Source organism: Ursus americanus, chromosome 5 (genome assembly GCF_024610735.1).
Source record: "Ursus americanus isolate L20-20 chromosome 5, mUrsAme1.1.p, whole genome shotgun sequence".
Taxonomy (NCBI): Eukaryota; Metazoa; Chordata; class Mammalia; order Carnivora; family Ursidae; genus Ursus; species Ursus americanus.
In genome coordinates, this window is record NC_142131.1 from 8,283,010 (window position 1) to 8,309,708 (window position 26,699).

The following is a 26,699-nucleotide window of genomic DNA, read 5'->3' on the forward strand; positions in this document are numbered from 1 at the left end:
TTCAGGAGAAAAGAGTCAAACATTTCCAAGGAGACTATTTGACTCCTTAGAAAAACTAATTTGCCTAAAATGAGCCAGGATTTTATTATTGGTCCATTATGAAAAAGCAGATATTATGCATTTTATTCCAATTTTTCAAATGAGAAAATTCAGACAGATTAAATATAAAAGAAGGGTCTCTATATTTTTACATCTAAATTTGTTCAACACAGGTTATCAACAGAATAGAAATTTTGTTATACCAGTGTGTCACAGAATAATGATTACTATAGTGAATCAAATGGATAAATACCAGTTTCCATAAATTCTCAAAACAACTTTTATTAGTACTGTAAACTGCATAGAATTAAAACAACAATTGGGAAATTACATTTTAGTTTTTAAGAAACTTGGTGGGGGATCTTTTCTCCCCCCCAGAATATATCTGTTGCTTTCCTAACAATATCAATAAGCCCAAGAGGGCATCTACACACATTTCCAAGTTTCAATAATAGTCAACGTATTAAATAACTAATCCAGTATAATGCACTATTCCAAAGTAGAGTGTTCGGCCAATATACCTCTTCAGAGAGATACCGTAATTGCTTCACTCCACTTTCAATGAACGATCTATAATGAAAGTTTCTTTTTTAGGCTTAACCTAGAGCTGTACCCTGTGGGAAATGATGGGTCTTTGTAAAATGTGTTACAGTTTACTAATAAGGATGCAGAAGAAGCACAACTGATGAACCAGCAAATCTACTCTGACTTATTTGGTCTTTGCTGCATGAATTTGAATATCATCAAAATACATTATCCTTATCCATAACCTGCTTCCTATGATTCACTCTATCCTCATACTCATTTCAAAAGGAACTTTAAGCACTTGAATATTTTACATACCTGTGCTGCTCCTATGGCATTACATAAAACAGAGTATTTTTTTCTAAAGGACAAAAATGAAGCTTTGAATAGGAAGAAATGACCAGGTGAATATTTAGGAACTGGACAAAATCAGACAACATTTACACAGATATGTGTGTGTGTGTGTGTGTGTATATATATATATATATATATATATATAATTTTTTTTTAGATGAAGGGAGGCGGGGCAGAAGGAGAGAGAGTCCTAAGCAGGCTCCATGCACAGCATGGAGCCCAGTGCAGGGCTCAATCACACAACCCTGAGATCATGACCTGAGCCAAAATCAAGAGTCAGATGCTTAACCAACTGAGCTACCCAGGTGCCCCAACAATACTTATATTTGATACTGACATATAATCAGAATTTCTCACCTAAAAATAATGCACCTTCCCTGAATATTTATCAATTGGCCATCAGGGAACCATGGAGATGTGGATTAAGATTCTCATTCCAACCATAACTGATTGTTTTATCTTAAACACTCCTCTTAATTCTCCCCCCACCCCCGGTTCCCTTCCTACTTTCATTCCTTCATTCCTGATTCATCATGAATTCATTTAACTTCTATTGAGGGTGTCACATGTACTGGGCATTATGGTTGCCTCTAAGTATAAATAGACGAACAAAATAGTTGTTCCCAAAGGAGTTTCTAATCCTTTGAGTGACAGAAAAAAATAAATACCTATACTATAAAATATTATAAGACAGGTTTATTCAAAGTACTTTTGAAACAGACAAAAGGATATAACTCAATTTCCCAGAGATGGTGACACAAGAACTGAGTTTTGAAAATCAAGTAGGCATTACTCCAGAAGAGGCTATATGGGTGAGGAGGTGGAGTTGGGTAGGTATTTCGACCAGAAGAAATAGGAGAACTGACATGCCATTTCCTCTGTAATTACTTAGCTATGGATCTAAGGTAGGTAGCAAATAAGGAAGTGATGGATTCTCCAAAGTTGGGTGCATATGCCCAAAGGTGCATAAGACAAATATAGGAGTACAGGAATAAAATATTAAAACTTCTTTTACAATTATTCTTACCACCTTTTTCCAAATTCTATTTTTGAACATATTATTTAATGAACATAATTTCTTAGTATTATAAGCCTGTACATGTATATAATTTGTAAATAAATAAATATACACTAGATATATGTCCTCCCCCAATTTTTATTAGTGATATTGCAATAAAAGAAAAAGAAAGAACCTCATATTCTATATTATCCTCAAAGTGATTCATAGTAATGAAGGATTTTAAGCAAATGAATAACAATTGGATTTTTTTAAAGATTTTATTTATTTATTTATTTATTTGAGAAAGAGAGAGAATGTGCAAGCTGGGGGAGGGAGGAAAGGGGAGAGAATCTCAAGCAGACTCAGCACTGAGCTCTGGATCTCAAGACCCTGAGATCATAACCTGAGCAGAAACCAAGAGTTGGACGCTCAACCAACTGAGCCACCCAGGCGACCCAATGATTGGATTTTAAAAGGTCACTCTGACTGTATTATAGAGGGTAAATTAGAAGATGAGCCCTGAGACAGGTAAACAGTTATGAAGCCTCTGTGGTAATCCCAGCGAGAATATCCTAAATAATGATGGTGGCACAACAGGAATGCCAAGGAGGAGGCAGAGGCTGCTTGTAAGAAAAAAAAAAAAAAAAGAGTATAAAACTCTAAACCAGATTGACTTACATCATTTATTACATTTTGGGCCTTACACAATTCCACAAAGATAATTCACATACCTTTCCAAAAGTTGGCTCACAAGTAAAGTTAAAATGTACTATTATCCTATTTGAGATTATTAAAACTAAAAAATGAAATTATATTCTTATTTCATGACTAGGACCAATATTTGAAAAGCAATATATTCACTGTCCAAACTATATCATTCCAGTTTTTCTCATGTAAACTCATTTAAATCTTAATCACGGAAGATGAGAGAGAGGGAAGGAAGGAGGGGGAAAGCAAAGGTGAAGGTGAAAGGTACTGGATGATAAAAAGCTAAGATGCTCAGATCAGCATCTAATTATCCAATGCCATCATATTGACGAGAGAACAAAGATAGTATTTGCTTCCATTTTCTTTCTCTGTTTTACCAGAAAGGTTCAAGAAGCCAGGGACTTTTAAATAAATCTGCATCCAAATATATCACAGATTTCCTTTGCTAAGAACCACAAACCAAACAAAAGAGAACAAATAATGAGATATAACTTAGGTAAGTTATGCTTTATCCATGAGTTTAAACAGTTGGATTTAACAAAATTAGACACATACTGCATAACATATCTCCATTAAGTTTAAACTGTGGGAAAGGAAAAGATTTGATAATAGAATTTGATTAAGTTGTACCTTCCAGTACTATTCTCCATCAACATTTTAAGAATTCCTTACCTATTTCATGGGGCGCCTGGGTGGCACAGCGGTTAATCGTCTGCCTTCGGCTCAGGGCGTGATCCCGGTGTTACGGGATCGAGTCCCACATCAGGCTCTTCCGCTATGAGCCTGCTTCTTCCTCTCCCACTCCCCCTGCTTGTGTTCCCTCTCTCGCTGGCTGTCTCCCTCTGTCGAATAAATAAATAAAATCTTTAAAAAAAAAAAAAAAAAAAGAATTCCTTACCTATTTCTGAATGAGTAATAAATTACTGTTCAAATTTTATTTCAGATCAAAGTGCTTGGTCCTATATAAGAAGTATCTGTTGCCAGATATTTAAGAATACTACATGAGAAGAAGCCCTGTTGCCAGAAAAGCTCCATGTGATTTAAACTGGAAATGTTTTCACCATAGCAGATAACTTTTTAACTAGGACAAAACGGAATATTGTATGAGATATCCCTAGTGGCATTTTGTAATGGTTCCTTATCCTGGCTTTCTAAAGGGTAATGTGTTTTCGAAGTACTTCACGTGGTCTTCAGTGGCACAGCTCCTCTGTTACTCTGGCTTTTCCCACAATTCTGTCAGTCAGATTTATACTGAAACTGGCTAAACAGTATAGTGACAATAAATGGATTCTCAAGGATTTTTCACAAGAACTTAAAATACATAAAGCATTTTTGGGGTGCCTGGCTCGGGTGGTAGAGCAGGCAACTCTTGATCTCAGGGTCGGAAGTTCAGGCCCCACAGTCCGCAAAGAGATTACTTAAAAAAAAAAATAAAATAAAATATATAAATTGTTTGACCATTACTGTTCAAAATCATCATATAATGTTAAAAATGAGGTTTTTTTTAATATTAAAAATGTTATAGGTATTTTGGAATAAAAAGAGGGAGAGATGGAATATTCTTGTAATTTTTCAAAACTCAAAATTCACTGACTATAGACTGACAGCTCAGAGAATAAAAACAAAATGTCATCCCATGGATTTAAAAAGTGTTTATTAATCATTCTAAATTTCATTCCTCTTTTTAATGTATTCTGAGAATATCGTGGCAATCAGCATTATATTATTGTTGTAATGATAGCTTAGGAGGCAACAAAAATCCTCTCTGGGATATGAAATCATACAAGTTAGAGACAGCTGACAGAGCACTGTTGGGCACTTCGTTTAGAAATAACAGGTAAGGTGCCCTCTACAATAGTAAAGTCATCCCAGTTTTTCATTCCCAAATTCCAGATTTACTTCTGAACTAACCATATACAGGGCTCAAAAACAAAATATATTCACCACCAACAATAAATTAACTGACATGTGAGCACATAACATGTGGCTTTAAATATAGCACTAAATTACTAGTCCTCCATAGAGATAGAATGGACTCTGATTCATAGAGCAGGTAACAAACCTAAGGCTCTCAATCACGGCTGAAGGAATTTACGTGCACTGCAGACATTCACTCTCTATAGAAGGTCATCGCTTCACAGCCTGGGAAATAATCCCTGCCAGCGGATTTGCAAAGTGCCTGAGGCATCGCTCCTGAGAGGCATAACTCCTCTTCTTTCAAGGCTAGAGGTCAGAGCCATGATCACAGCTCAGTCAAATTTAAAGGAAAATGTATCTAGGGTCAAAAATATCCTAAGGAAAAATAGAAGACTAAATCTAAAAAAAATATTTTGTGCTCCTCTGGGCTTCTGGGATGGTGATAGAAAAACCTGTTGCAGAATATTAAATGCAGATTTTTTTCATCTGACGGCTTCAAAACAACTAAACTGAAACTGAATACAGAATCTGATGCATGTCATGCTGCAATCAGTTTTGACGACACTTTTAAATGCTACAAATCCATTTAAATCCTCATCAGCCTAGACATTCTAAAAAAGAAAAAAAATCAAGCTTAAGTGACTTAAACATGAAATGTGAGCATTGGCTCAATGATTAAATTACTGCATCAATTAACTTGAGTATATAGAAAGAATGCTGCTCTTTCAAAGCAATGTTAATTCTGCCTCTGATCAGACAGACTCCTCCTCATATCACGGTTGTTGCTTCATAAAACACAACTCACACAGCAAAAGGGGAGAGATGATTTATAAATAAGAATAAACTGCTGTTTGGGAATTCTTTATAAAATACATAAACTAAATTGATGTTTATGTGAAAAATACAGTCATTTCCATATACTTCCAAGAGTGAAAAACTCTGAAAATTGTTTTTGAAAATCATAAGACAGATGAAATTACCATTAAACTCAACAAAAGTGGCTTGGTACCCATAAAAATCATAAATGAGTGTATTTAAAGATTAAATGCATTTCTGGATGTACGCATCGCAAAGGGAAAAGTACTTTATTTTGGTCATCTCTGCCAACTGCTATTACATACTGTCATTTTCAGTAAGGGGAAATGTATTTGCAAAAGCAGAGTGAGCACAACAGGCCTTAAATCAGACAAGTTGGGGACTGCTGACAAAGCGCTGTCTGCACACTGCCTACCAGGGCCCTTGAATATCAGGATTTTATGGTGCGTTTTCCTGACATATCTGATACTTAGCAAACTCTACTATCTCCTTAGAATCTGGAGTACTAACTTACTTCTAAGTTTGCTCCTACTCTTTTAAGGGACCAGGCTCCACCCTGGCAAGAAGGAAAAGAAGAGTCCCTGATGAACTGATTTTGTCCTTTCATTGTTCTTGGTGTTTCAAATCTCAGTTCAGAGATTACCTCCTCCCTGTTTTCTATATTACTTAGAACAAACTATGTTATGGTGAGGTAAGACTTAACCCTGAAATCTCTTTGGCTTACACCAAGAAGTTTTATTTCTCACTCATACAAAGTCTGTTCCAAGTCTGGCAGCCATCCATAGCAGCTCCCTCCCTAGGGTGAGTGCCAGTCCTATCTCCCTGTGACTTGGTTATCTTAACGTGCCATACCCGTATTACTATGACAGGGTAATAAAGATCTGGAGGGCAAGGTGATACAGAGTCAGCAATTAGAAAATCTAAGGGAGGGGCACCTGAGTAGTGCCATTGGTTAAGCTTCCTACTCTTGGTTTCAGCTCAGGTCATGATCTCAGGGCCCTGAGATCAAGCCCCACGTGGGGCTCCATGCTCAGTGTGGAGTCTGCTTAAGACTCTCTCTCCCTCCTCCTTTACCCCTCCCCCCTGCACTCTTGTTCTCTCTCAAATAAATAAATCAATCTTAAAAAAAAAAAAAAAAAAAGGAAATCTAAGAGAAGAATATTTTTAAAGGAGGGAAGTTTGTCCAAAGTCCAAAGCAAACTTGGTATAATCAAGAATGTAGAATATTTGTATGATGTGTATAAATTAGAAACACTCCTAACTATAGTTACATATAAAATTATCTTATATCAAGGACCTTATATAAACTTAAAGATACTCTCACTTTTAAGGAATTCACTTCTATATTGTCGAGTTAAAGCATGGTTCCCATCATACCTCATCACTATCAACCACCAACTTTACTAAGTGCCTTAATGTGAAAGAAAAGCAGCTATTATCATATTCAATTTTTAAAAAATCAGACTCTCTTCAATTAAAAGAAATTACAATCTATTATAGAATAAGGCAAAAATACATAAAGTGTTAATACAAAAATCTGAGGGGCTCCTGGGTGGCTCAGTTGGTTAAGCATCTGCCTGCGGCTCAGTTCATGATCCCAGGGTCCTGGGATCAAGCCCCATGTCAGGCGTGGGGAGCCTGTTTCTCCTTCTCCCTCAGCCTACTGCTCCCCCTGCTTGTGTCTCTCCCTATCAAATAAATAAATAAAATCTTTTAAAAAAATTCAAAAATTTGAAAGCAATGTGTGAATAAGACAAATCTCCAGAGAGTATAAGACTAATTACCAAATAAAATTATCTACATAAACTTTTATTTCTATATTATCCATAAAATCAAGTTTCTGTCTGATTGAGGGAAAAATAACTAGATGGATTTTCACTAAATTTTCAAGATACAGTTGGCATATTTCTGTCTTAAGAAACAGTCTATGTGTTACACACAACATTCACTTGCAAGGCACACAAAAAAGGTGGAGACTAACTTTCCAGAGAAGCTAAAACTAAAAAATACAACAAAAGGTCCATGAAATCTTTAAGGGCTGGTAATAGTGAGGGATAGTACATTTTGTAAAACAATGATATGGATGGACAGGGAGAAATTTGTGGTTTCAACTTTGAACTCCAAATTATTCAACTCAAAGGCAATCAATCCAAATTCCATGCACTGGTTTGCAATAATATTAATTCTCATATACACAGCAGAATATAGTATGTCCCAGAATGAATGGTAATAGGGATTCATTTATATAATGGTAGTTAATGATTCTCCCAACCTATGGAGAGGAGGCTAACTACTATATAATAAAGGTTCTGAACTAAAAAGAGGGAAAAACGTTTGTCTTAGTTTAGGTTTGCCCAGAAGCAAACCCTGAGACAAAGATTCACATGCAATTGTTTATATAGGCGAAAACAATGGTAGGGGAAGAAGGAAGTGAGCCTGGGAAGGAAAGGCAAGCATAAAGAGTTGGTTATTAATCAAGTATCCACTGTGGGTTAAAAAACAAACAAATAAACAAATTCCACTGGGGATATCTGGCAACCATCTACAGCAGTATAGGCAATAGGTGAAAGACACATTTACTTTATATATTCATTCATGTCAGTCATTAGCGAGGGCTACTCCCAGGCAGTATTAATTATCTGGCATGGCTGAGCAGGAAGGCAAAGTGGACTCAGATAAGAGTCCTCAGGCAAAGGAATACAGTTGCTGGCAATTGGGATAAGAGCCTGCATACACTGAAGTGGCAAGAGGAAGGGGATACAGGTGGTAAACTACCAATCATGTGGACAGACATAATCTAGAAGACCCAATAAGAGAGGGGCTTGAGTTGGACTTTGAGAAACGAGTTGGATTTGGTTAAGGGAAAGCATTTAAGTTAGGAAAAGTGGCATGAGCAAAAGTACTGAGGTAAGAAATCATAAGAGGTATCCAAGGACAGTTATAAGCCAGTTTGGCTGGATAGTGGAAATAGTTTATATAGGAGATTCTTGGGAAAATACGGCAAAAAATATATGTTGGGTCCATATTAAGGAAGGTAGAGGGGCGCCTGGGTGGCACAGAGGTTAAGCATCTGCCTTCAGCTCAGGGAGTGATCCCAGCGTTCTGGGATCGAGCCCCACATCAGGCTCCTCGGAGCCTGCTTCTTCCTCTCCCACTCCCCCAGCTTGTGTTCCCTTTCTCCCTGGCTGTCTCTCTCTGTCAAATAAATAAATAAAATCTTCAAAAAAAATTTTTTTTAAAAAGTAAGGTAGAAATGCTAGGCAAAGAGTTTTAACTTTTTCTTCTAGGTATTGAGGAAACTTTGAGTTTCCAAGCAGGAAATTAATAAAATGAAAACATTACTTTATGGCATTAATATCCGTGTTGGCACCATTCTTGTCCTTGGAATGTAAACTCCTATTGGAAAGGATTTGTATCTGTTCAATTTCCCTAGGGGAGGATTACATGCAGAGAAGTATTCAGTAACCTGTTAGCAATGAGCACCCCAAGTACAAAGAACTGTGGTATCTAAATACCATTTCTTACTAAAAGGAATCAATATTCCTTGAAGAAAGGGCTGATTCCAGATCTGTGCAGAATATTTACAAGATGAGTTTAAAAGATTTTGTTATGCTAGAGAGGAAGCTGTCAAACACTACAGTAGCCTGGTCGAAGGAACCCAGGAGCCCACTTAGGGTTCCAACTGGCCAAAGAAACAATTTGAACATCAGAATAATAAATATTATAGAAATACATTTTAAATAATATCCTCAATGAATTGACATATATTAAAAATTTTAACACTCATGAGTTCATAAAAATATTTTAAAAACTTGAAGGATATTAGGGACCTAGCTCATTATTCTTAAAACTAGGAAATAAAGGAGAAAACTGCACATTTATCCTAATTTTCCTGTGTAAACTCTACTTAATGAGTTAAAGTTCTTTACTATAAAAAAGAATTTCTGTTAATAAATGTAACATAATCAAATTAGAATATCATCATTTTGCAACTTCTAAAGAAATAATGGAACTAGGCAATAACCATTAATGGCTGCTAAAACTATTAGCTGAAAAGTGATGGGAAAATTCATGTTTATCATAAATTTTATCAGGTTAACAATATTTAAACCCAATAAGCAATTGTAACATGACACAAACAACCAGACAGTGTAAGCCTCTTCATGTAAAGTAACAGGAAGCAAATAAAATCTATGAACTCTTTCTGCCCATTGAAAAAAAAAAATTTTTAATCTGAATAACCTGTAGATTTAACCACAGTTTATAAGAAATACAGGCAAAAAGACACTGTAGGAATGCAATTTACAAAATTCAGAATATGGGGAACTCTACAGAGCAGATAATCATCATTCTTAAACAAATAAATTGGAAAAAAATTACAGGGGAACCTATAGATCAAAAAGCATCAAATATATAATGTGGAAACTTTATTTAGGACTGATTTAAGCAAATCAACTGTAAAATATATGAAACAAAATTTGAGACAATTATATTTGATATTGAGTCTTCCATGACATTATGGAATTACTATTAAATTTTAGTTGTACTAATGATATTATAGTTATGTTCTTTTTAAGAACCATTTTACATTTTAGATATATACTCATAATTCCAAAAAGCTTACCCTTAAATATTTATCAATAAAATAATATGGTATCTGGTATTTACTTCACAAGAATCCAAAGGACTGGGATGACTACGTATTTGTAATTGTTTATGCTAGATGATTAATGTAAGTGTTCCTTGTACTAATCTATTTAATATATGTTTGAATACAAAGATTAGGTATTTCAACTGAGTTACCAAAACTTAGTACTTCTGATCTCCTCTCTGAACTTTGAAATCACTAGAGACTAAAATAACCACTCACAGAAAGAAGCACAGGACAAAGTTTTTAAAAGCAGTAATGATGGGGTGTCTGGCAGGCTCAGTCAGAAGAGCATGCAGCTCTTGATCTTGGGGTAGTGAGTTCAAGCCCCACACTGGGTGCAGAGATTACTAAAACACAAACTTAAAAAAAATAAAAATAAATAAAAATAAAGCAGTCATGAAAGCACAATGCCCACGAGTATACATAACTTCACTGTGAGAAGAAAAAGTTTCCAATGTTTCAAATTCAGTCAGGAAGCAACGGTCAGCCTTATCCAACTCAACTTGCTGATTGCCAAGGTGGCAGTTTAGTAAAGAAAAAAAGCCCTGGTCTAGGAGACTCCCAACACCTAGTTTTGCAATCTCGGACTCAACATAACTTCAGGTTTTGGAATTTGAAAGCACAGGAAGTGAAATAACAGCACGAATAATAATTGTGCTGTGAGTACTAACTCTAAATTCTAAACTTCATAAGAGCTTTGAATACATTATCCTCTTTTAACCGCATAACCCAAGGAGGTGTTGTGGGCACTTATATAATTTTTAAAGGACGATTAAATGAAGGAGGCATGAATACATGGTACCATTTTGCACATGACGAGTTTAGGTTCAGAGGTGCACAACTGTTTTAAGGTCACGCACTGGAGTAAGTTGTCCAGACAGTATTCCAGGTAAAAGAATGCTTTGAACACGCCACTGCATCGGACCGTACAAGAAAGAAGGTTAGGGAACTGGATGTGAAAACACTGGAAAACTTAAAACAGCTTCCACAGACCTACAGTTTTCCGTCGTCCGCACCACACTTCACACATCTGGGTACCGGGAAGGGAAACCAGCCTTTCACTCACCGCCAAGAAGCTGGACGTCACAGCCTGGACCTCCCGCCAAGACTCCCCAACGCCTTCGCCCCCCAAACCCCGCCCCTTCACGGATCGCTCACAATTTGCGACAAACTACATTTCCCATAAAACCGCTCGAGGACAGCGACCCTCCTCCGGAAGTCGGGAAGGCTGAATCCGGCGCCCGGAAGAGTGAGAGCGGGGTTTTCCCAGTCTTGCGGCTATATCCTGCTTTCCTCTACTCTGGTCAGCTTTGGGTTAGTAGCTGCGACGACTAGTTGGTCGGCCCCGGTGCACTCCCTTCGGTGGGTGACCAGTTCTCAGTGCTTTTTGATCTCAGCGCTGTTGGCCTGGCTATGCTGGGTTGTTCGGCGCAGCCTCGGAATGCGGTGAGGGTGCAGGCGCGGGAGCTGTGGGCTGGTAGCCCTGGCTTCCCGGGAGAGGGCAGGGGGCGCAGCCGGTGGGCTGCTGGTGACGTTTTAAGCCCCGTCTTTGAGGTGGGGAAAACGAAGTGCTGCTTCAACTGCATATTCCCTTTTAAAAGAAGGAGTCTCACAGTAGTGGCAAGAAAGTGAACTATCTCAAGGCATTTAACTGCTTGGAGAGACCTTGTGTAGGTGGCGCTTGACTTGTTAAATGGCCACCTTGAATGCCGAAGGACGTGGAATTCGTTAAATAATGGTCAGTAACTTCACTGACAGAGCTGTCTTTGAACTCTGCCCTGTCTCTTGAACCATGAGACCTTGAGCAAGTCATGGGCCCCGGGTACACATCGGTAAAAGTGGATGTGGTTTGGTTAAACGACCTCTCAGGATGGTCTGTGTTCCTTTTGGAAAGCAGGGGCAGCATTTTGCTGAGTGAATCACCTCGTCCTGCCTTTAGAGCCTTACCTTGTGGAAAACCTGTTACTGGGAAATGAAAAAGTAAATCCAACAGTAGAGCTGAATTGAAGATTTTGTGTGATTCTCTGGAATGAGAAATGGTTGCTTCTAGATGGCTATGCTAAAAAAAAAAAAAAGTTAAGGGAGAAAGTAAACATTTTCACTGCCTTTGTTCTGAGAACACTGTAGGCATAAGAATTGCACTGGAGGTAGTGAATGGTACTTTATTTTTGGAGGACAGTTTTGCACTCCGCCTTGTGGAGTGGCCTGTGGAGAGAGTGAAGAACTGACTATGACCTCAGAACTTGCAACAGTAAAATATAGCTTAAAGTAAACCTACCTGAAGAACCTATGTCATATTTTGTGGAAAATCAGTTTAGGGAAAGGCAACTTGGAAGGGACACCGTACGTGAGTCAGTATACAGCAATGATTCAAAATAAAGTCCTGAAAACTTGTAGCTTTTGTTACTGATAAATCTGTAAAGCATTTAGAAATCTCAATAAGAACAGTGAAGTAAATTCTGCAGTAAAGAAATGAATTGTTTTTTAATATAGAAGTCACTCCCCCTAATTTAAATTATAAATATATTTTCACCATTCCTGCGAGTAGTTTTTTTTTTAAGTCTTTTATTTTAATCCCAGTATAGTTAACATTGTTATATTAGTTTCAGGTATACAATATTGTGATTCAATAATTCTGTACACTATTGAGTGCTCATCCAGTATACTCTTCAATTCTAGTCCCCTATTTCACCCGTCCACCTACCCACCTCTTTTGTGTGTAGTCAGATTTGAGCTTTTTATAAGTAGCAGAAAGATACAAACAGGAAAGGTGAACAATTAATCTTTTCAGCCCATTTTTCCCTAAATTTTGTTCATACTCCCTCTACTATAATATTGATCAGCCAAATTGCAGTGTGAGAACACTAGAGACAACAGCAGTCAAAATGTATGGATTATAACCTTTCCTTTTTAGCCTAAATAACTTAATGCTTAGAATGATATAAACCTAGTTAGAATCCCAAATCAATTCTTAAATAGCATTTCACTAAGCAAAAATTCATACCTTAAAAGAAATATATTGTTCTCATAGAGAACTTAAGCATGAACCATTTCCACAAAGAATAGCTCAGTTTGTGCCCTACCACTTAAAATCCACGTTGAGACATTTATGAAGAAGTATGAAACATTTTCTATATTTTTTTCTTACTGAAACAAGCAAGTAATAAAGCAGACAAAGTTAATGGTTTAAAAAGCTTCTTTGATTCAAATTTTGACAAAGTGACAAAATGAACAATGTTCAAAAATAGATCCAAATTTTATGGTCATCTGACTTATGACAAAGATGATACCTGCAGTGCAACGGGACAAATGGTAATTTTAAGAATGGTCCCAAGTCATATGGATTATCCACTGTGATAAAAATGTATCTTGCCCCTACTTCACACTATGAACAAAAATCAATCCCAGATGGATTGTAGAATTAATTGTGCATGAGAAAGCAATAAATCGTTTTCATGTGAGACTTAACACAAGTTTTGAATAATCAGCTGTAGTATCATAATTTTCCTAAGGGCAGGCACCTGTTTCTGGTACCATAGAATCTAAGAGAATACTAGTCATCTGCTAAAAAACTTCTGACTTGATTTCTGGAACTCCCCTCATTCCCCTGATCTATATTGAAATCCCTCCTGTCTTCTTTAGATACCTCCTCCTCTTTGCAATGTTTTTTACTTGACACCCCTTCTCAAGGATATGCCCCCACTTGTCTTTATTACCAAAGCTCTTTATACATATGTTATACATCCCATGTTGAATTATATTTAAAATTTAAATTATATTTAAGACAATTTTGAAATGAGTGCTATGATGACAGTTGAGTATTAACTTTTGAAGAGTATATAGCTTTAAAAACCATAACTATCCTAATTATATCTATATTCAGATAATGTTCCACCATTGAATAAATAGCAACTGAAAATGAGGGTTTTTTTTTTCTATTTTCCTCTTTTTAAGGAAGAAATGTCTTCTATAAAAAGAAGCCCAAAGCAAGAAATAATTTCCCAGCTTCACTATTCAGCTGCAGAAGGAGATATTGCCAGTTTAACAGTAATCCTCAGTCATTCTCCATTTCTTCTCAATGAAACTTCTGAAAATGGCTGGACTGCTTTAATGTATGCTGCAAGGAATGGGCACCCAGATGTTGTCCAATTTCTACTTGAGAAAGGGTAAACATTTTAGGCGCTACTACTTGAAGGGCTCTGGTTTAATTTCTGGGTTACATAATTCCTTTTAAATTTTTCTTGTAGCCATATTTGTACCATTGGGCTTGTAAATAACTCATTGACCATTTTTATTATATAAATACATAGCATAGTATCTAACTAAAAGCTTTTAACTTCTTTTTTTGAGGGAATAATCCTTCATACTTAATAGCAAAGCAAATTTACAAGTCAGTCTAATCTTTTTCTCCCAAATAAAAAATACATGACTAACTAAAAAAAAAAATGACTAACCCACATGACTATCAAGAACCCCTCATAAAATTTTAATTTCTTCTTACAACACATAAGACATACTGTTTTTTATTTCATAATTTTCCAGAAATGTTAAATATCTACTATCTCTAACTTTTCATCATTTATGATTATTTCTTTTAAACTTCCTGTTAGTAAATTATGTACTAAAAGAAAAAATCTACATAATAATTATTAGAGGGGCTATCATGTGCATCTGGAAATATTTTATTGTAATAAATATTAAAGAAAATGTTTATTTCCTATTTTATTTTTCTTTCCACCTGTAGGTGTGACAGAGCCATTGTCAATAAATCAAGGCAGACTGCACTGGATATTGCTAAATTTTGGGGTTATAAGCATATAGCTAACTTACTAGCTAATGCTAAAGGTGGTATGAAGCCTTGGTTCCTAACTAATGAAGTGGAAGAATGTGAAAATTATTTTAGCAGGACACTATTAGATCGAAAAAGTGAAAAAAGAAATAATTCTGACTGGCTACTAGCTAAAGAAAGCCATCCAGCCACAGTTTATATCCTTTTCTCAGATTTAAATCCCTTGGTTACTCTAGGTGGCAATAAAGAAAGTTTCCAACAGCCAGAAGTCAGGCTTTGTCAGCTGAACTACACAGACATAAAAAGTTACTTGGCTCATCGTGAAAAGATCACCTTGATTTTTCTTGGAGTAGAACTTGAAATGAAAAAAGAGTCATTTAATTATGCTGGAGAAGTCCCAAGAGAAGAAGAAGATGGGTTGGTTGCCTGGTTTGCTCTAGGTATAGATCCTGTTGCTGCTGAAGAATTTAAGCAAAGACATGAAAATTGTTATTTTCTTCATCCTCCAATGCCAGCTCTTCTGCAGTTGAAAGAAAAAGAAGCTGGTAAGAAGTGAACATGGTTTACCTGTTGTAATAATTACCTGTTGGTAATAATCTGGTTTTTGGAACTGTGTTGGAGTTATACATATCTACATTTCTAGGAGGCAACTTCTTTCAGTAAGCAATGAAATTAGACTGTCTTAATTAGAACTTTCCTAAAGTTCTCATTCTAGGGGACTGCTCTCCTGAGCAGTTACAGCAGTTTTAATCAGCCAAGATTAGTTTCCCCAGAATTAATCCTAATGCATGCTGATTTTAAGTTGATTCTTCAGTGAATAATTATGGAGCACTTGCTCTACACTGAACATGATGGCAAAGGCCTGACTATTTTGTTTTCTATTGCTGAGTATGCTAGTTCATGTGGGGCCTGATATGCGATGGTTTTATTCTAAATTCCATTTAAATTGTGTAACCTGACCTATGGTTTAAAAAGAAACAAAAACCCTCCCTCTGCCTGCTTTGTAGATCATGAATTGTAGGTAATTAAGTGTGAAGTCAGAAGTCTTGTTAAGAGGGGATTGGAGATTAAAATAGCTCAGGTAAGAGGTTGCAGTGGATTGCACTGATGGAGAGAAAGGGAGAGTTTGAGATGTTCTAGAGGTAAAACTGATAGGGCTTGATCAGTAGGTTGAGACTGTTGTAACTGAGAGATGACAGTAACCTGGACTACAGCCTGAATTAAAGTGACAATGGAAGAGATGGAGAAAAGGGGTACATTCAAGGTATGTTTTAGAGAGAAAATCATCAGCACTTGCTGATGGATTGGGTATGGGGTATATAATGATGAAAGAAAAGATCAAAAATGATTGCCAGGTTTGAGACTTTAGTAATTTGGTGGACAGTGATACTGTTTCTTGATAAAATAATATAGGGTGACAGGTTGAGCAAGGGAAGCAAGACAGACTTGAAGTAAATAAACCCAAGATTTTAGTTTTGAGCCTGTTCAGTTTTAGAGAAGGATGTTAGAATCTGCAGCACAGAGGAGAGGTGTGAACTGGAGATACCCATGTGGGAGTCATCAACGCGAACGTGACATTTAAATCTCAGGAAATTGAGATAGTTGAGCACCAGCAAGAAAGAGAGCCTCAGAATCATACCTGAATCCCCCTAAATTTTGAGGTCAGGTAGAAAGAAGAGCCATCAAAGCTATTGTTGACAGTGTGGCCATAAAGAGAATGTGCTCATGGAAATCAAAGGAGCAGAGTATTTCAAGGAGGAAGTAGTCAAATATATTGAATGCTGTTGAGAATTTGAATAAGATAAACAAAGATTTTTCTTTTTAAGGATCTTTCATTTTGGTAGTATGAAGCTGTTGATGAATTTGACAAGAGGCGTGATCAATAAGCTAAATTATGATAGACTGACAGGTTAATGGGAGGTAAGGTAGGGGTCACTTGGCAATGTCCACCTTCCCTTAGATGTGTGGTGGGCCCTTCCAGAGCCTGCTTAGATTATCTCCTCCCAAAGTCTGGATTGGTATGTTTTATTCTTCACATCTGTGGAGAAAACATTGCGCTTTTTAAAGAAAATATCTTTTCTTTGTAGCTATATAATTTTAAGATCAAAAGGATCTCTCTCTCCATTTCTCTCTCCCTTTTATTCACTTGCTATGTAAACTTCCACAGTTAACCTCTTTGTGCCTCAGTTTCCTCCTCTAGAAAAAGAGGATAATAATAGTACCTACATCATAGGATTGCTCTAAACATTAAATAAGATGAGGTAACCCATTGAGCTATGTATTTTTATTTACTTCCACATAAAATATATTTCTATTATTTGTCATTCATACTATCCATCGATACCACACTACCCTCTGTATCATGTAGCCCATTAGAAATATATCTGTTGTGTTCTTCATGAATAAATAAATAAGATGATATATGTAAAGATCTTTGCATGATGCTTCATACATAGTTGGTACTCAATAAATGCTAGCTTTTCTTATTGAAACAATATTGAAATAATGTAGACAGCATAAATTATGTATTACAAGGTAACGTAGTAGGGAAATATTTAATGTTGCCTATGGTTTGTGGAATTTCAGTATTAATTTGTTATTATGTATTGTTTATTTTGTTTTTCCCAGTTTGAAACATTGTTATTGTTGTTTATGATTATTTTGCTTTTTTTTTTTTCCAAAATCCTTAAACCAAATAATGTATTTTAATGAGAGCAAGTTTGTCAAGCAAATGCAAATGTAGCATTTCTAGTTTTATTGCTTCAACTATAACATTTCTGGTCAGGCCATATTCTTTTTTGAAGTACCAGGGTAAAGACTATAGCCAAAGTATATATATTCTAAGATTTATTCTTATAGGCATTTTTTTTCATGAACAAAGTTAACCATGAATATTATAAATATAATACTTTTTTAATATCTTTTGCAGTTTCCAGTTGTAAACAGGATATGTTTCATAGTGACATGGACTGGTAGTTGTTTAGGCACCCAGGAAAGGAGAATTCCTGCAGTTTCCTATTAATATTTTCTTTATAGTCCAACTCTAAATTACGAAGTGGCTGCATAGTGTATTTTTATAAAAGTCATTATTGTAAAGTCAGTATTTGTAAAATGACTATACACTAGAATCTTGTGTATCTAAAATTTAAAAATCACCTATAGTAAAAGCCTGAGCTAATATAGTAAGATAGGTGTGCTAGCAACTATCTTATATGAGAGTTATATTTTATTAGTTCAAATTAAAGTTAAATCAGATTTTCATTTGTCATCTGTTGGATTAAATATTTTACTTCAAAAGAAATATACATCATAAAAATAGGAATATGAAAATTCTCAATCAAGTAGCTATTCAAAAAATATAGTGTATGCCTTGACTTATGAACATTTTACTTTGATATTAATTTGTTTACAGTTTATCACAGAATTAAAACTTTTTATGCCTCTCTTAAAGGGGTTGTAGCTCAAGCAAGATCCGTTCTTGCCTGGCACAGTCGATATAAGTTCTGCCCAACCTGTGGAAGTGCGACTAAAATTGAGGAAGGCGGCTACAAAAGAGTATGCTTAAAAGACAACTGTCCTAGCCTCCATGGTGTTCACAATACATCATATCCAAGAGTTGGTAAGCCTTTTGCTTTACAGGGAAATCTCAGCCATCTGGAATCTTAGGGAGTAAGACATTCTAGGAAGACAAGATTTTGAGTTGTTGAGGGGTTCACCTTTTTATTAAAAGCATATTTAATATAACTTAAGATTATAAGTATTAAAGTATTATATAGTTTCATGACCTCTAAGTAAGGGACATTGTACATAATTAGCCTTTTTTTTTAAGATTTTATTTATTTATTTGTCAGAGAGAGAGCACAAGCAGAGAGAGAAGCAGACTCCCCGCTGAGCAAGGAGCCCAACGTGAGACTTGATCCCAGGACCCTGAGCTAAACGCAGATGTTTAACTGACTGAGCCACCCAGGCATCCCTAATTAGCCATCTCTTAACTCTGAGTTAATCAATATGAATTTGATGTGTTAAAATATATGATTTCAAAAGTCTGGGTCCACCTAGTGCAGAGACCAAAAAAAAAAAAAAAAAAAAAACCCCCAACAATTCAGTGCCTATTCAAGGCATCACCAAAGCAGTACAGCCTGGAGCTAGCTTTTCATTACTGCCATTGTCTACCTATACCTTCTCTCCTCCTCCTCATTGCTGCTTTGGAGTCTTCTGTAGGTTTGGAAATCTGAGAACCTAGTCCTTTAAAACTTGTGAAAAATGATAGATAAACTGAGCAATACCTGAGGAAGTTTCCTGAGAGTAAAATGCATGATTTTTTGACACCTGGTTTTACTGCTCTGGAGTCTTACATTTGATTCCTGTTTTCAATCATGATCTAGTAAGGGGAATTCACTGCATTAATGACTTCTGGGAAATAAACTGTTATTTAATTTAAATTTTATCTTTTTATTGGCTTAAACTTAGTCGTAGAGCCGCATTAGCTTTTAAAAACATTTGTTCAGGATTAGGATGGAAGGGAGAGGAAAATTCACATTTATTATAGTAAAACTTGTATTTTCTTCATGCCATATAATACCTACTCTTGGGATGCCTGGGTGGTCCAGTCATTAAGCGTCTGCCTTCAGCTCAGGTCATGATCCCGCGGTCCTGGAACCGAGTCCCACATCAGGCTCCTTGCTCAGAGGGGAGTCTGTTTCTCCCCCTGCCCGCTACTCCCCTACTTGTGCGCTCTCTTTCTCTCTGTCAAATAAATAAATAAAATCTTTAAAAAAAAAAAACCTACTCTAACTTTTCTATAATTAAAATATATGCATAGCATACCATAAGTATATAATAAATGTTGCTATTAAGAAGAAGACAAAATTGGTCTTCCTTTAGTCTATAATATTCTATTCTATGCAATTTCCCTGAAATATTCTGTCATCAGGCAGAAAGAAACAATCTCATAATTAGATAAGAGTCTTGTTCTTATAGGAGATATACCTTTTTATTATACTATTTGACAGTGACTTTACACAATGAGTCTAAATTATTTTTTCCTATCATTAATTAATCTGATTTTTTTTAAAAACAGATCCAGTAGTAATCATGCAAGTTATTCATCCAGATGGGACCAAATGTCTTTTAGGCAGGCAGAAAAGATTTCCGCCAGGCATGTTTACTTGCCTTGCTGGATTTATTGAACCTGGTAAGCCTTTTCTTAATAATTTTAATAATAATCTTCCTTTAACCTATAATTTTCAAATAAAAATTTTAGATAGCATTTGACAAATTATCATGCTATGAAACTGGGATATTTTAAAATATTTTCTATGTATTTTAAGTGATGTGATATTTGTTTTTAGCAGAATAATTTTGTCTTTTAAAAATTCAGCATTTCCTCTTTCATATATTACTATTACCAAAGTATCTGCATGACTTACACCTCACTTCCTTCTTTACTAGACCCAACTGTGTCACCTTTTCAAAGAGGCCTTCCCAGATAGCTCCAAATACATTAGTTAGCATTGTACCCTGCAATCACAATTCTGTCATCCTGCCTGATTTTTCCCTATAGCACTCATTACCACCTGACATGGTATGTATGAATGAATGTATCTCTATATTTATTATCTGATGTATGTACCTATTTATCTATCTACTCATTTATTATCTGCTCATACCAGAAAGTAAGTTGCATAAGGGCTGGGACTTTATTTCATTCATCATTGTAGCCCACACCCTTAGAGCAGTGCCTTATATGTAGTAGGAGTTCAATAAATATCTGTGGAATAAATGATAATTAATATACATGTTTATCTTAACTTCCAGTATTAATCTGCACTGATGATAATAATAGTAGTAAACATACTTTATGCCCCACTCTGTTTTGAAGGCTTTCCATATATTGAATCGTATGATCCTCATACAGCCTTATAAGGTAGGTACTATTACAGCAGTTTTACAGGGAGGGCACAGAGGTATAGGAGCTGAATCACTTGCCTAATATCAAACAGCTAATCAGTGGTAGGGCAGGGATACAAACCTGGGCAATTTGGCTGAGTCCATGCTCTTATCACTATGCTGTCTAGTAACTCTAGGCTGTTTTTTTTTTTTAACTGCTGTGTACCATTTTATTTATAAATACTCTAATTCATCCATTCTGCTTTGAACAGTATATCAGTTTTTGCTATTGCAAACAACGCTGCAAAGAATATTCTTACACTACTCCTTGTACACATTTGCAAGAGTTAGCAAAAGCATATACTTGAGAGTAGAATTGTTAGCTCGTAGGATATGAGCATCCTAACCTTTCGTAGACATTGCCAACTTGCTCTCTGAAGTGTCCCTACCAGTTTGCACTCTTTCTAACAGCACATGAAATGTCTACTGTTCCACATCTTCACCAAGTTAGGATTTTCATACTTTATAATTTGCCATTCTGATAGGTATGAGTTAGTGTTATTATAGTTTTCATTCTAATTTCCCTACTGATGGAGCAGCTTTTCAAACATGTTCTAGGCATCCAGTTTTTATTTTCTCTGAGTTTTACATGTTTACATTCTTTGCCTAATTCTGTTTTGGTTGTTTATCCTTTTTTCTCACTTTAGGTGTTTTGTAGTATGTATTGTATGCTAATCTTTAGCTATGGTCTTGCAAATATCTTAACGCTAGTCTATGACATACCTTTCCACTGTATTTTTTTGGTGAACATAAGTTGTTAATTTTAATATAGGAAATATATCACCGTATTTGAAATAAAAAGCTATATTTAAATAGCAAAATATTTCTAAACTTTCAGATAAACTTAGAAACCATTCCCTTTATCCTAATTCTCAGTTCTAACAAATCAGAAATAGAAAGTACATTTCTAGGCACTACTTTATCATACCTGAGTCAACAGTCATCTAGAAGAAAAAAATCATTTAGAAAGAAAAAAATACTGTTTCATCTTATGTGGTTTTTAAACTTTTAGTGTTAATGTGGTTTTTAACTCTTTTTGAGAAAAGTTATCAGCAATAATTGTTTGACAACATAAGAAAAAATTTTAGTAAGGAAAAGGCTAGCCATTTATAAAAATCTTGGAATGATAATTTATAACTATTTAGTGTTAATACATAAATGAGATAATATATAAAATGTTTGCATAGTGTTTAGCTAATAGCAGGTGCTGGATAGTTGTAGATGTTAACATTTTTACACTGTAACCAAAAAATTTGGAACTTCAAGAAAAGTTTTCTGGCATTTTGATTATGTATGTGGTCCTATACTTTAAGAAATAATTTTTTTTTTAATTCCAGTCTAGTTTTAGGCTTTCTCATTCTTTGAATTGGGTTTCTGTCCAAACTGATTTCCAAATGTTTGAACCATTCAGAGCACAAAATGTCCAAGGCATGTTCATCAGCTACTTGTTATTTTGCCCCATTTGATTAGGAGAGACAATAGAAGATGCTGTTCGGAGAGAAGTAGAAGAGGAAAGTGGAGTCAAAGTTGGCCATGTTCAGTATGTCTCTTGTCAGCCATGGCCAATGCCCTCCTCCTTAATGATTGGTTGCTTAGCTGTGGCAGTGTCTACAGAAATTAAAGTTGACAAGAATGAAATAGAGGATGCCCGCTGGTTCACTAGAGAACAGGTAAAGTTCAATTTAATTTCCTCCTTCTATTGATTGTTCTCTGACTATATCAGTTTGGGCATGCAGCAAGGATACATGTTTTCACCAAGTTGAATGAATGGGTATGGCCCACCCATCATGCATGGATTACAATGTAATTGATGTGTCCTATGTTAACTCATTCTGTGAGGTTCTTCTAGTTGATGATTCTGTGCCATTTTCTAATTTCAAATGCCGTTCCTTCAGATTAGTGATGCTTTTCGATGGACTTAAAATAGGTAAACATTATTTCAAAGATGAGAAACAGGAAGATTATTCTTAGACATTTTGTATTTTAGTTTACAGCATTAAAACAAGTAGCTCTCAAAAAACATCAGTAAAAATGCTTAAAATTTTTGAAAAGTTCTTGTTCATTTTAAAATGTGCTTAAGGACAAGAATAACAAAACTATATAAAAAAGATACACTCATAAGAACTTTTTAAAATGTCATCCTTCAGTAGCATAATGAAAGATAAATTACTTCTCTGTGTTTTGCTTAACCCAAAGTATTTGTGTAGAAAACAAATGGATACACTATTTGTAGTGAAGACCTGAAATCCTTTCTGACTTCGCCTAAACAAAATTTATTTTATTTTATGCTCAACTTCAAAAAGTAGAAATTAAATGTTTTTTAGAATCTTATAAAAGGGAACCTGTTGCAAAAGTTGACTTCACTTTGAAAATAAGTGTGGAGCATATACTTTTCTTTTTCATGTCATTATTTTCATAAGGGAATATGCCTTTCTGGAATATTTTTTTAATTGATTCACTAACTCATTGAATCAACTAAAAATACTGTACTAAATTTTGCTTGTTGAACTTGGATGTTGTCACTCTTTACTGTTGTTATGCACTGTAAAATCATCACATTTTAGTTAAATTATATAAGCATAGAAATGGTATTTAAGTATGACAGTGTTGAAATCCTAATACATTTTATTATCGTGTATTTTAGGTTGTGGATGTTCTGACCAAAGGGAAGCAGCAGGCATTCTTTGTGCCACCAAGCCGAGCTATTGCCCATCAGTTAATCAAACACTGGATTGGAATGAACCCCAATCTCTAAATCAAATAACTAGACTTTAAGTATTAATTGATTTCTAATAACTTATTCCTCAAGTGAGATTAGAAATATTTAGTGCTCTTTGGAATGTCACAACACAAAATATCATATTAGGTTTCAGAAATATTTTCAACATGTACTTTCCATCTTAACCTTAGAATTTGTGTTTTTATAAATTACAACACTGCCTCAGATTTTGTTAAATCCACATCAGCCTCTGCACGCATTTTCTTGGTTGTGCTCCACAATTCTGTCTCACAAAACCATATTTCTAATAAGAAAAATCATGTTGTAAAGCGTGTGTTCTAAAAATGTAAACAAAAAAAACGTAAACAAACCTAAATTCCAGTGCCTCTTTTAAGCATTAGACCAATCACTAAAGTTCTATTCTTGAGAAATCAGACAAAATAATGTTAATGAATTTTAAGCTTCATTTCCAGTCTTTTCATTACCATAAAGATTCTTTCAGCCGTCAGTAGCTGATTTTTGCTCACTTCTCAGCGTATTCCACTTTTTCCTCCTGGTTTCATTGTTATAGCAGTGGTGCTGTTTTAGTGCTGCCACTCGTCTGTTTTGATCAGTGTTAAGAATTTTCTACTTTAACAACTCTGCTAGTGATCAGAATACCATGCCTTCATGAGAGGAGAGTTTAAGTGAGAGCGTACCACTATGTATGGGACCTCCTCCTTAAACCTGAAATCAAATAATATGTGTAATTATCTATTACACTCAGAGTTGTTTTTAAGACAAATCAAAACTCTCTGCTTTCTCACTGAAATTAAATATATTTGAAAGGAATTCTCCTCAAAGATCAGATGTTAAATATTTCCCAGATAGATTTACATATTCAATAAAAACACTGGCTTTGTATCATTCTGTGATGAGATTTATCTGCATTAGCAAAAAATTATGTAATCATTACTAATTATATTTATTAAATTCAAATGCAGCATTTTGATTTTGGCCTTATTTCAACACATTCTAAGAAGGCTTTATAAAATAAGTATATCTTAGAACTGAATCAGCAAGATTCAGAGAAAGGTAAATTGTAGTAATTCACAATTTTACAACATAGAACTGTTATATTTTATAAGGCTGTTTTGAAATTGTTTTAAAAGTTAGTCTACAAATGTATAAATTTAGATAATTTGGGTCTTTATTATTTTATGTTAGAACCGGAAGAGACCTTAAGGATAATATATGTAGTTCAGTGACCTTTTATAGATAAGGAAAAAGAAATCCTGAAAGGTGAATTAATTTAATCCATAAAAGTTGAATCAGTTAATTAATTGATGAAAGTTACACATTTACAACTTACCATTGTTCCTACAGTTAATTGTAATTATAACTAAATAACTTAATTTTAACAATCTGTACTATATAGCCTAGTGCAGGACTCTCCCTCTAATAGGAAGTAGAAACTACTACTAAAAATATAGGTAGAATAAATTAAAATAAGGGATGATAACAACAAATTTAATTTACCAATATTGTTAATTAAAATTTTAGATACTAAAATAATTTAATTTAAATATAATTTTCTTAGATAAAACTTTATTTTACTAATGAACAATGATTTTCTTAGTAACTGATGAAAGCTTATTGGTATCAGGACTTTAGACAAAATTGACTTACATTGGACATTTAGATACATAATAAAATTTGAACTACATAAGTACATAGAAAATAATATGCCTTGATTATTATGAAGTGTGATGACCCGAGGTTCAGTTTTACTCCAAATTTACTTAGGGATTCTAAGATTACATCATAAAGTTCTAGGTTTCTATGTTCAGATAGCAAAGTAAAATATAAAATATCAACAAAATGTAGTTATAAATTTAGTTTTGGATATTTAATCCTATACTCAGGGAAAATCAGTAAATTATTGTTATTAATAATCATTCTTAACATTGCTAACCTCTGGGAGGTGAAGAGCTACATGTAAATAAAAGGAACAGCAAAGAAATTTTAGAGGTTCAAGTGCCATGAATGCATTCTAATGGAAATAAAAGTAACAATATATTAAAATACTTATCTATTTTCTGTTTTGTGTGTTATGTATTTTTTTAATATGTTTTGATTAATGCCTTCTGAAAAAATGAAAACCAAATTTCAGTCATCTTCCCCTGTTTAATGATGTGTAAACAAAAAGTGTAAAAGCCCTTTTAAAAGTAATCATATCTGGAAGACTTAAATCTTTATATTAAGTCATATGTGTGTGTGTATATATATATATACACACACACACACATACAAACTTACATATATGCATACATATATATGCAGTCAATAATTTTTCATCATCAGATTTGAAGTTATATGTCTAATGTCTATTTTTATTACCTGTCTCAAATTACCAATCTTTGCATTTTGAATTTTTCACTGTTCAATGTTCATGGAAGGGCTAAAAGAATTAGAAGCGCACATATTTCAAATAGTTGGAAAAATTATTAAGTAACTCTTTCAAAGATCAGGTTGGAGATTTGGATGAAGACAAAAGAATGGAAAAACAAAGGATGAGACCATGAGGTGGTAGGAGAGAATATATTTGTTAATAAACCAAATAAACTCTATTCAATCTCATATAACAGTCGATAGCTGGTTCTAGAACTGTGTTGTTAATGTGTATATAGCAAAAAAGTCAGTGAAAATGTTCTATGAAACAAATTCATCAATTATTTAGAATAAAATTTCCACAATACAACTTTTATTAAAGATGAGAGCCAACTATTAGGTTCTGAAAATATACATACATATATACGCACACACATATATACATACATATATACATATATGAATATATGCATGCATGTATATAGGAAGCAAGGTAGGAGTAATGGGTGTTGAAATTTATGTATGTGCTGTGCTTAAAAGGCCCAGTTTTCTCTAGCAGAAAAATATCTAGGACAAAGTAATCCAAAGTGCAAAATTAGGAGTATCTGTCTATAAATGTAAAAGAGCTAGGTTTTGAGGCAAACCAGAAGTCCTTGCAAATGGGTTGAAAAAGAGGGCAAGAGAGTTTGCCTTCAGTGCAGGTGGAGGGTGCTCAATAAGGGGTTCAAATGCTAGGGAGCTTTGACACAGGGCAGGTAAAAAACACCGAAGGTGTATTTCAAGGAGAGAAGGATAATGTCGCCAGAGCCTGCATCTTCAAAAAGTCTTACCAGTCAGAAGAGAAATGGAAAGGAGTTTCTTT

At 34.8% G+C, this 26,699-nt stretch overlaps 2 protein-coding genes across 10 annotated transcripts in view; one reads left to right on the plus strand and one right to left on the minus strand.

Annotated features, from left to right (window-relative positions):
- Positions 1 to 3,501, minus strand: part of LOC123799262 (uncharacterized) — a 1,380,163-nt gene extending 1,376,662 nt beyond the window's left edge. For all 4 annotated transcript variants that reach the window (XR_015724344.1, XR_015724345.1, XR_015724347.1 and 1 more), the window contains exon 1: positions 3,299 to 3,501. The gene's annotated coding sequence lies outside the window, so the exon portion shown is untranslated. The remainder of the gene's footprint in view (positions 1 to 3,298) is intronic.
- A 7,716-nt stretch (positions 3,502 to 11,217) lies between these two features.
- NUDT12 (nudix hydrolase 12) lies at positions 11,218 to 25,546 on the plus strand. 6 transcript variants are annotated; one of them, XM_045808281.2, is made up of 7 exons: positions 11,218 to 11,324; positions 13,965 to 14,176; positions 14,755 to 15,344; positions 18,251 to 18,418; positions 19,880 to 19,993; positions 22,219 to 22,418; positions 23,393 to 25,546. In XM_045808281.2, exons 2-7 carry the CDS (start codon positions 13,971 to 13,973, stop codon positions 23,501 to 23,503), a joined length of 1,389 nt encoding a protein of 462 aa, XP_045664237.2. In that variant the 5' UTR covers positions 11,218 to 11,324; positions 13,965 to 13,970; the 3' UTR covers positions 23,504 to 25,546. The 6 variants fall into 6 exon arrangements, with proteins under 6 accessions (XP_045664237.2, XP_045664240.2, XP_045664236.2 ...); XM_045808284.2 differs by having other exon boundaries at positions 13,969 to 14,176; XM_045808280.2 differs by having other exon boundaries at positions 11,219 to 11,372.
- The last annotated feature ends 1,153 nt before the right edge of the window (positions 25,547 to 26,699 follow it).